General features: G+C 48.2%; 1 protein-coding gene across 1 annotated transcript; it reads left to right on the forward strand.

Annotated features, from left to right (window-relative positions):
- Nucleotides 1-604: 604 nt before the first annotated feature.
- On the forward strand, nt 605-10,831 carry LOC115106124 (mucin-2-like). Its single transcript, XM_065008405.1, has 8 exons — nt 605-638; nt 1,699-1,870; nt 2,009-2,112; nt 5,502-5,849; nt 6,068-6,400; nt 6,600-8,289; nt 8,853-9,367; nt 9,531-10,831. The coding sequence occupies exons 1-8, from the start codon at nt 605-607 to the stop codon at nt 9,923-9,925; spliced, it is 3,591 nt and encodes a 1,196-aa protein (XP_064864477.1). The 3' UTR covers nt 9,926-10,831.
- The last annotated feature ends 71 nt before the right edge of the window (nt 10,832-10,902 follow it).

The raw sequence follows: 10,902 nt of genomic DNA on the forward strand, positions 1-10,902 counted from the left end.
CCCTTTGTAACTGTTTTTTTTAATGATTAGGATGGTGCTGTGTATTTTAATCAAGTTGAGACTTAATAGAGGTCAAATCTAATATTAGATGAAAATGTGTGGGTTGTTTATATGATACTTCTTAAGCATATCATAGACAATGTGGAAACCAATAGATTGGGATACTCTGAGACATTTGTGTTGATCTCCATCAGATCATTTACTAGGTTGATTTCATATTTATGTTACATTTTTAAATTGCATGTTTGGTTAATCAAAGTGTATTCCATATAGCTGTTCCATAGAGTAACTGCAATGTTACTTTGGTAGTCAAATAATCATAACTTCCTTGTCGTTGTTTTGTTTACCTGGGAAGTTACTCTCGGAAGGGAATTGTGCACATTAGTTCAGACTTGAAATTAATCTCCAAGACACAGACAATACTTTCTTAGACATTTTCTTCTACATGAAATCTCTGAAACATGTGGGAATTGGCAAATTGTTGTGCTTTTAAAAAAAAATTATGTTTCTTTCTAAATAATGCTATAAAAAAATCTTAACTGGAATGGTTGGGAGCACTGATGGCTTGTGTTTTAAACCATTTGATATGTTGTTCACAGTGGCAATGATACAGGAAATACTTCTACTCCTGCTGCTGGGTAAGAGATCAGATGGGATGAATATTCCTCTCTAGGTGTTATCAAGTAGCCCCTCCATTGTTATGACTTTTGACAAAATAGTAGTTTGTCACTACTGTTAACATCCATGAGTCACACATGAGTCACATGAGTATGGTAATGAAAATTACAAGGATTTTTTTTTCTATCTTCATGTCACAGTATAATGTCTTGTTCAACACATAAATGCAATATAATTTCAATCCAAAAGCTACAGTATCTTCCAGTGTCTAAAAACAGAATCAGGGACTTTGATCAAACATAGCAGTCTCCTTGTACTGTATGCGGACAACTCTGTGTCAGTGACACAATCTAAAGGAAAACAGAGCCTTAATATCCAAGTAACAACATTTTCCTGATGTGACCTTTGACCCCACAGCAGTCAGGGCCTCAGCAGTGTTGATGGCTGAGGTGTCAGTACTGGAGGGAAGCTCTGTGACCCTTCTCTGCGGATACTCTGTGAAGGATCACGGGTATGACACATGCTGGCACAGAAACTGTTATTACAATTTCTTGGGTGAATGAGTGGATGAAAGCTTGATCAACCCAGAGTGATCAAGAAAGCTGCCATCTCACCTAATGACCCCAAAAAATACAGCCTCAGCGGGGAAAAGCTCACCATTTCCAACCTTCAGTTGAAGGACAGGGGGAGTTACTGCTGTTGTGTATTTTCCCGAGACTATACAGAATATTACAATCTAAAGGTAGTAAAAGGCAAGTGTTCATGATTCATTGTCATTGCTTGGTGCATGTATTCTAATTGTGAGCAAAATTGAGGTTTATTTACATTAAATACTGTAAACTACACTGCAACATGCTGCATTGTTGATTGGACATTGGCATCCATTGTCCAGGTAGAACACCTGAATATACCCTTGATACCTGTTGTCTCTCTAGTCCAGTGTTGTTTATTCTGCGTTCTGTCCTTCTAGAGACTTCTGTAGTGCTGATCACATATTTTTGGTTGCCTAGTTGACTTGAGTTGTTTCAACAACAAAAAAAATCAAGCTGTGTCAAATGTAAAATGTCTCTGTTTACACAGGTTGTGAGAGGAACCTAATGAAAGGAGTGGATTTTGGGATAAATAATATGGATCAATCGTCGCCATTCGTAACTAATGCAAGTCAGTGCAGGCAGAAATGCACCGAACATTACAATTGCCAGTACTTCACATTTGTTGGGAAAGAAGCAGGAATAAATAACCTAAATAACAGGTAGCCTACATGCTCAAAAAGCTGCTTTTTTTTCTTCAATATGTGCTCGAGGCAGCCATAGAATTTTTAGATCAACACCATTCATGTTGTTCATTTCTGATAACTACTACCAGATTCTGTGTGATATTTATCCCACAGACACTTGTGTTTTCTGATGGCCTCAACTGATGATATGCCTGTCACAATACAATACCTTGAACATGCAACCTCAGGCTACTCCCTGAAAAACTGCAGTGGTATCAGTGAGTACACACGTATTTTGATTCATATAGTATATCTAATGAACAGAGGCAGATTTTGTTAATAGGCTCTAATTGTCACGCCCTGACCCTCCGGGTTTCTCTATGGTGTTTTAGGTCAGGGCGTGACTAGGGGGTGTTCTAGTCTGTATTTTCTATGTTGGTGTATTAGTGTGGATCCCAATTAGGGGCAGCTGTTTATCGTTGTCTCTAATTGGGGATCATACTTAAATTGTTCATTGTTCCCACCTGCTTTGTGAGATATTGTTTCAGTTAGTGTCTAAGTGCGAGTTGTACTTCACGTTCGTTATATGTTTGTAGTTTCACTTTGTATTAAAATATGTGGAACTCAACTCACGCTGTGCCTTGGTCCGCTCATTTAAACGATTGTGACAGAATATCCCACCACCCAAGGACCAAGCAGCGTGCCATGGAGGGAAAGAAGAGTTGGACATGGGAGGAAATCCTAGGAGGATGGGAGACCCTTGGAGGGAGTCGCCAAGGAATATAGGAGGACAGCGACGATGCCGGGGTCCGCGGCCACAGAAACCCCAATCGAGAAAATTTGGGGGGGGACAAGGGGCGGTCGGTCGAGCCGAGGAGAGGGCCAGAGCCTGTCTGGGGGTCGATGGAGCAATTTAAGGAGTGATATCGGAGAGAGGTGTTAGCGAGGAGTATGCTGCTGCGCAGGCGTTTGGAAGAGCGTGTCATCAGTCCGGTGAAACCTGTGCTGGCTCCATGCACCAGACCTCCAGTGCGCCTCCCCAGTCTGGTACGTCCTGTGCCGGCTCCCCGCACTCGCCCTGAAGAGAGTGTCACCAGCCCGATACGTCCTGTGCTGGCTCCATGCACCAGACCTCCAGTGCGCCTCCCCAGCCCGATACGTCCTGTGCTGGCTCCACGCAACCAGACCTCCAGTGCGCACCTCCCCAGCCCGATACGTCCTGTGCCGGCTCCCCGCACTCGCCCTGAAGAGCGTGTCATCAGTCCAGTGAAACCTGTGCTAGCTCCACGCACCAGGCCTCCAGTGCGCCTCCCCAGCCCGATACGTCCTGTGCTGGCTCCACGCACCATACCTTCAGTGCACCTCCCCAGCCCGATACGTCCTGTGCCGGCTCCACGCACCAGACCTCCAGTGCGCCTTCCCAGCCCGATACGTCCTGTGCTGGCTCCACGCACCAGACCTCCAGTGCGCCTCCCCAGCCCGATACGTCCTGTGCTGGCTCCACGCACCAGACCTCCAGTGCGCCTCCCCAGCCCGATACGTCCTGTGCTGGCTCCACGCACCAGACCTCCAGTGCGCCTCCCCAGCCCGATACGTCCTGTGCTGGCTCCACGCAACCAGACCTCCAGTGCGCCTCCCCAGCCCGATACGTCCTGTGCCGGCTCCCCGCACTCGCCCTGAAGAGCGTGTCATCAGTCCAGTGAAACCTGTGCTGGCTCCACGCACCAGGCCTCTAGTGCGCCTCCCCAGCCTGATACGTCCTGTGCTGGCTCCACGCACCATACCTTCAGTGCACCTCCCCAGCCCGATACGTCCTGTGCTGGCTCCACGCACCAGACCTCCAGTGCGCCTCCCCAGCCCGATACGTCCTGTGCTGGCTCCACGCACCAGACCTCCAGTGCGCCTCCCCAGCCCGATACGTCCTGTGTTGGCTCCACGCACCATACCTCCAGTGCGCCTCCCCAGCCCGATACGTCCTGTGCTGGCTCCACGCACCAGACCTCCAGTGCGCCTCCCCAGCCCGATACGTCCTGTGCTGGCTCCACGCACCAGACCTCCAGTGCGCCTCCCCAGCCCGATACGTCCTGTGCTGGCTCCACGCACCATACCTCCAGTGCCCCTCCCCAGCCCGACCTCCAGTGCGCCTCCTGCGCTGGCTCCACGCACCAGACCTCCAGTGCGCCTCCCCAGCCCGATACGCCCTGCGCTGTCTCCGCTGGCTCCACGCATCCCCAGACCTCCAGTGCGACCCTCTCCCCAGCCCGACACGTCCTGTGCTGGCTCCACGCACCAGACCTCCAGTGCGCCTCCCCAGCCCGACCTCCACGCCCTGTGCTGGCTCCACGCACCAGACCTCCAGTGCGCCTCCCCAGCCCGATACGTCCTGTGCTGGCTCCACGCACCAGACCTCCAGTGCGCCTCCCCAGCCCGATACGTCCTGTGTTGGCTCCACGCACCAGACCTCCAGTGCCCCTCCCCAGCCCGAAAGGTCCTGTGCCGGCTCCACGCACCAGACCTCCAGTGCGCATCCCCAGCTCGATACGTCCTGCGCTGTCTCCAAGCACCAGACCTCCAGTGCGCCTCCCCAGCCCGATACGTCCTGTGCTGGCTCCACGCACCATACCTCCAGTGCCCCTCCCCAGCCCGAAAGGTCCTGTGCGGCTCCACGCACCAGACCTCCAGTGCGCATCCCCAGCCCTACGTCCTGTGCTGGCTCCACGCACGTCCTGCGCTGTCTCCAAGCACCAGACCTCCAGTGCGCCTCCCCAGCCCGATACGTCCTGTGCTGGCTCCACGCACCAGACCTCCAGTGCGCCTCCCCAGCCCGATACGTCCTGTGCTGGCTCCACGCACCAGACCTCCAGTGCGCCTCCCCAGCCCGATACGTCCTGTGCTGGCTCCACCCACCAGACCTCCAGTGCGCCTACCCAGCCCGATACCTCCTGTGCTGGCTCCACGCACCAGACCTCCAGTGCGCCTCCCCAGCCCGATACGTCCTGTGTTGGCTCCACGCACCAGACCTCCAGTGCGCCTCCCCAGCCCGATACGTCCTGTGCTGGCTCCACGCACCAGACCTCCAGTGCACCTCCCCAGCCCGATACGTCCTGTGCTGGCTCCACGCACCAGCCCGATATGTCCTGTGCTGGCTCCACGCACCAGACCTCCAGTGCGCCTCCCCTGCCCGATACGTCCTGTGCTGGCTCCACGCACCAGACCTCCAGTGCGCTATGTACTTCACGTTCGTTGTATTTTTTTTTTTTTAGTTCCACCTTTTATTAAAATATGTGGAACTCAAATCACGCTGCGCCTTGGTCCGCTCATTTCGATGATTGTGACACTAATAAACAAGATAGCGTAGACATTGTGATGAAACTCAGTCTATAAAGTATATATAGTTGAGTCTGTAGCCTATGTATTTATGATTTTACAAAACACATCCACATTCATAAAACATTTTTTGAATGAGTTTGCATATTTTTTTATTTCTCCAATGCCCCCGACACATGCTCTGTTGCTTTCCTCAATTACATCCATATCTCTATATTACTCTGCTATCAAACAGTATGTGTTGCCTGTATTTTACAATAGAAAGTGGTAACTAAAGATGGTAATGTTTGCCACTCAATACAACAAGCAGTCTGATTAGCATTTTCTCTATTTCAAACAGTCACCTACTCAGCCAAAACATACAGCCTCGTCCTTGAGGAGAAAAACTGGACTGAAGCACAAGAGTACTGCAGACAACACTACGCAAACCTGTCCATCATACACACAGAAGAGGATTGGAAGGCAATTCAATCTTCTTTGGGTAATTTCATCGGTGATGTGTGGATTGGGCTCCATAGGCCTGGTTCAACTGAAAAGTGGAAGTGGTCTGATGGAGAGGACTTCATGTTCTTTAACTGGGAAAATGGTTTTGGTGTCCACGCCGTGGGTCATGACTGTGTCTTGTCTATTTCATCTCACTGGCAACCAGTCTCTTGTGCAACTCAAAGACAGTATATGTGTCAGCGAGGTAAGGACTGACTCACTCATCCTCTTTTTATCAATGGAAAATCCAACTTGTCATTTAACAAATGGGATTGATTGACAACACCTAACCTGTATTCTTCATCTAATCAGATCTCAAACACTTTTAATTAGATTATCTGTAACTTCCAAATGATTTATTATTGTGTGAAGTCATTAACTGTCTCATGAAATCTGATGTGTCAGTTTCTTCTTCCCTCCTAGAAGTTCATCGTGGTAATGGAACAACAGAGAAGGTGTATGAGCTGATGCCTGGGACAAAGACGCAGCAGGATGCTCTGAAAGACTGCAGGAGCAAAAGCAGAGATCTGGCAAGTATCCTGAACCAGAAAGAACAGGAAGCCTTTGATGAGGTGACTGAAGGGGAAACCTGGATTGGACTTGAGCACAACAACAGCAACACACTATGGGAATGGTCAAATGGAGAACCATTTCAGCAATGGGAAAACACCAGGGTAGATGGAAACTGTGTACAGCTGAACAGAAAATGGAGACCAAAAGATTGCTCTCGTCAAAGTGCTTTCCTTTGCTATGGAGGTAAGTTGAACCTTGTGGGATTGTTATCAAACTAAATGGTCATCATCTATGAATACGTTGTATGGAATCTACACAAATAAAATCCTAGTTTTAATGTGATGAAATATTTTATAAAGATTAGGCCTACTTTGTTTTTGTGTCAATTATAGAAACAGGAAACTTCAAATGTGCTGAAATGTATTCTACTTCATTCTAACAGATGAACATCCACTTAACAACACCGGGGATTTAAACACTCCTGTTACACCTGAAACCACCAGCCCTACTTCAACTGGACCTCCGTCTACAGAAATGTTTACCACAACACCTACCACCTCACCAACTACCACTATTAATGGACAGTCCACCACCTCACCAACTACCACTACTAATGGACAGTCCACCACATCATCAACTACCACTACTAATGGACAGTCCACCACCTCACCAACTACCACTACTAATGGACAGTCCACCACCTCACCAACTACCACTACTAATGGACAGTCCACCACCTCACCAACTACCACTACTAAGGGACAGTCCACCACCTCACCAACTACCACTACTAATGGACAGTCCACCACCTCACCAACTACCACTACTAAGGGACAGTCCACCACCTCACCAACTACCACTACTAATGGACAGTCCACCACCTCACCAACTACCACTACTAAGGGACAGTCCACCACCTCACCAACTACCACTACTAATGGACAGTCCACCACCTCACCAACTACCACTACTAAGGGACTGTCCACCACCTCACCAACTACCACTACTAATGGACAGTCCACCACCTCACCAACTACCACTACTAAGGGACAGTCCACCACCTCACCAACTACCACTACTAATGGACAGTCCACCACCTCACCAACTACCACTACTAAGGGACAGTCCACCACCTCACCAACTACCACTACTAATGGACAGTCCACCACCTCACCAACTACCACTACTAAGGGACAGTCCACCACCTCACCAACTACCACTACTACTGGACAGTCCACCACCTCACCAACTACCACTACTACTGGACAGTCCGCCACCTCACCAACTACCACTACTAAGGGACAGTCCACCACCTCACCAACTACCACTACTAATGGACAGTCCACCACCTCACCACCTACCACTACTAATGGACAGTCCACCACCTCACCAACTACCACTACTAATGGACAGTCCACCACCTCACCAACTACCACTACTGAGGGAGAGTCCACCACCTCACCAACTACCACTACTGAGGGACAGTCCACCACCTCACCACCTACCACTACTAATGGACAGTCCACCACCTCACCACCTACCACTACTTATGGACAGTCCACCACCTCACCAACTACCACTACTAATGGACAGTCCACCACCTCACCAACTACCACTACTAAGGGACAGTCCACCACCTCACCAACTACCACTACTAAGGGACAGTCCACCACCTCACCAACTACCACTACTAATGGACAGTCCACCACCTCACCAACTACCACTACTAAGGGACAGTCCACCACCTCACCAACTACCACTACTAAGGGACAGTCCACCACCTCACCAACTACCACTACTAAGGGACAGTCCACCACCTCACCAACTACCACTACTAATGGACAGTCCACCACCTCACCAACTACCACTACTAAGGGACAGTCCACCACCTCACCAACTACCACTACTAAGGGACAGTCCACCACCTCACCAACTACCACTACTAATGGACAGTCCACCACCTCACCAGCTACCACTACTAATGGACAGTCCACCACCTCACCAACTACCACTACTGAGGGAGAGTCCACCACCTCACCAACTACCACTACTGAGGGACAGTCCACCACCTCACCACCTATCACTACTAATGGACAGTCCACCACCTCACCAACTACCACTACTAATGGACAGTCTCACCAACTACCACTACTGAGGGAGAGTCCACCACTCACCACTACCACTACTGAGGGACAGTCCACCACCTCACCACCTACCACTACTAATGGACAGTCCACCACCTCACCACCTACCACTACTTATGGACAGTCCACCACCTCACCAACTACCACTACTAATGGACAGTCCACCACCTCACCAACTACCACAACTAATGGACAGTCCACCACCTCACCAACTACCACTATTAATGGACAGTCCACCACCTCACCAACTACCACTACTAATGGACAGTCCACCACCTCACCAACTACCACTATTAATGGACAGTCCACCACCTCACCAACTACCACTACTAATGGACAGTCCACCACCTCACCACCTATCACTACTAATGGACAGTCCACCACCTCACCAACTACCACTACTAATGGACAGTCCACCACCTCACCAACTACCACTACTGAGGGAGAGTCCACCACCTCACCAACTACCACTACTGAGGGACAGTCCACCACCTCACCACCTACCACTACTAATGGACAGTCCACCACCTCACCACCACCACTACTTATGGACAGTCCACCACCTCACCAACTACCACTACTAATGGACAGTCCACCACCTCACCAACTACCACAACTAATGGACAGTCCACCACCTCACCAACTACCACTATTAATGGACAGTCCACCACCTCACCAACTACCACTACTAATGGACAGTCCACCACCTCACCAACTACCACTATTAATGGACAGTCCACCACCTCACCAACTACCACTACTAATGGACAGTCCACCACCTCACCACCTACCACTACTAATGGACAGTCCACCACCTCACCACCTACCACTACTAATGGACAGTCAACCACCTCACCACCTACCACTAGTAAGGGACAGTCCACCACCTCACCAACTATCACTATTAATGGACAGTCCACCACCTCACCAACTACCACTACTGACAGACAGTCCACCACACTACCAACCTCAACTTCCAGTGGACAACTGACCTCATCATGTTTCACCTCCCCAAACAGTCAGCCAACATCCTCCCCCAGTAGTACAACTTCTCCACTCCATCCTAGTGAGTGTCAGACATGGTGCACAAGTGACAAGTGGGTGCACAAGTGACAATTGTGAGCATTTTAATGGCAAATAAGACCGAAAGTGTATGTGTATTTGTGGTTTTTGTTTATTAACTTACATTAATGTGTGCAGTTTCATGTGTGTTTGTCTTGTCCATGCAGATTACCTGCACTTCTTCAACGAGTCCAAGAGCTGGATCAATTCCCTGAAGTTCTGTGAAAGTCGTGGCTCCAAGTCCAACCTGGTGCAAATCACCAACCAGACTGTGCATGCTGACGTGACCCAGCTCCTGGCGAACGTGGAGCTGCAATGTGGGGAAGTGTGGATTGGTCTGGAGCGGTCCATCTTTGAGTGGAACGCCCCCTGGCTGTGGACCAGTGGTGATGTTGATAAGGTGGTGAAGTACAGTGAGTGGCATAGTTGCTTCCCCCTCAACCCCATCAATTACCACTGTGGTAAGATGGTCCGGGTTGGTAACGGAGAACTGAAGTGGCTGGATGCTTCCTGTCATCAGGAATTACCCTTCATCTGTCAAGGTGCGTTGCTCAACTTTTAAGCTCCTATTTTGGGGCTTGTTCAGAGGGGTGGAACACTCAGAATGTTGCAGATAGACCAATGTTACATAGAACTGTCATGGTTTACTGCGGAATAGAGATTTACTGTCTTGACTCTCATGTCAGCTCTATGGAATGTATTACTTTATGCAATGCGTTGATTATACCTCCCTATTGAATAAGGCTCAACCTACCTCCCAGAAACCCCCTCTCTACAGTTGGCTACTATCTGAATTGCTCTTTTCTGCCTTTTACTGTAGCCAATAGTATACTGTAGTTTAATAGTCTTGAATAAGCAAAAACAAAATAGCAAGGTCTAGTCATTAAAGATACATCAATGTCCTCTTATCCTGTATGTGATGTTTTAACAGATCTCCACTAGAGGGCTCTACATGGCAGCCTGGACAGTCTGCAGACACTCAGGGTCTGGAAAGGGCCTGCATTTCAATTCATTGTATTATTAAACCACAATTACTATTATTAGAATTATTAGAATTATTATTACTATTTTTACTTATCATTTTTACTATTACATTATATTACTTAATGATACTGTATGTTTACTCATAACCATGGCTATGATTGTTATTAACTGTACTATTTGATTGTTTAAAAGTAGAGTAGATAAAAGTAAAGAAAATATTATTAAAATTAAAATTTAGTATTCAGCTTTTGTGTGATCACTGTAGCCTATTGTTGGAGACAGCTACATAGTTATAATGACAATATTGATATTTTTATGTATGCATTTCATGCTATAACTGTGACTTCTGTGAAATTGACACGGCTGCACTGATGGCCATATTGATGCAACAAGGTGCCATAAACTCAAATCAACTGAACCATTGAGCTTTGCAAAAACATGCATTGGAGACATAATCCCATTTTCATAAAAATAAATGATAAGGTTTGCATAGGCTATGGGTAACACTATTATTTGCAGTAGCCTATCCTAATAGATTAATGAGATGAATCACTC

The sequence above is a fragment of the Oncorhynchus nerka genome, linkage group LG23, assembly GCF_034236695.1.
Source record: "Oncorhynchus nerka isolate Pitt River linkage group LG23, Oner_Uvic_2.0, whole genome shotgun sequence".
Lineage (NCBI taxonomy): Eukaryota > Metazoa > Chordata > Actinopteri > Salmoniformes > Salmonidae > Oncorhynchus > Oncorhynchus nerka.

Coding starts and splice junctions, on each gene's coding strand:
- LOC115106124 (XM_065008405.1), top strand. CDS start 605: ATGATACAGGAAATACTTCTACTCCTGCTGCTGG. Junction 1,871..2,008: donor ATAAATAACCTAAATAACAG/GTAGCCTACATG, acceptor TTTATCCCACAG/ACACTTGTGTTTTCTGATGG. Junction 5,850..6,067: donor ACAGTATATGTGTCAGCGAG/GTAAGGACTGAC, acceptor CTTCCCTCCTAG/AAGTTCATCGTGGTAATGGA.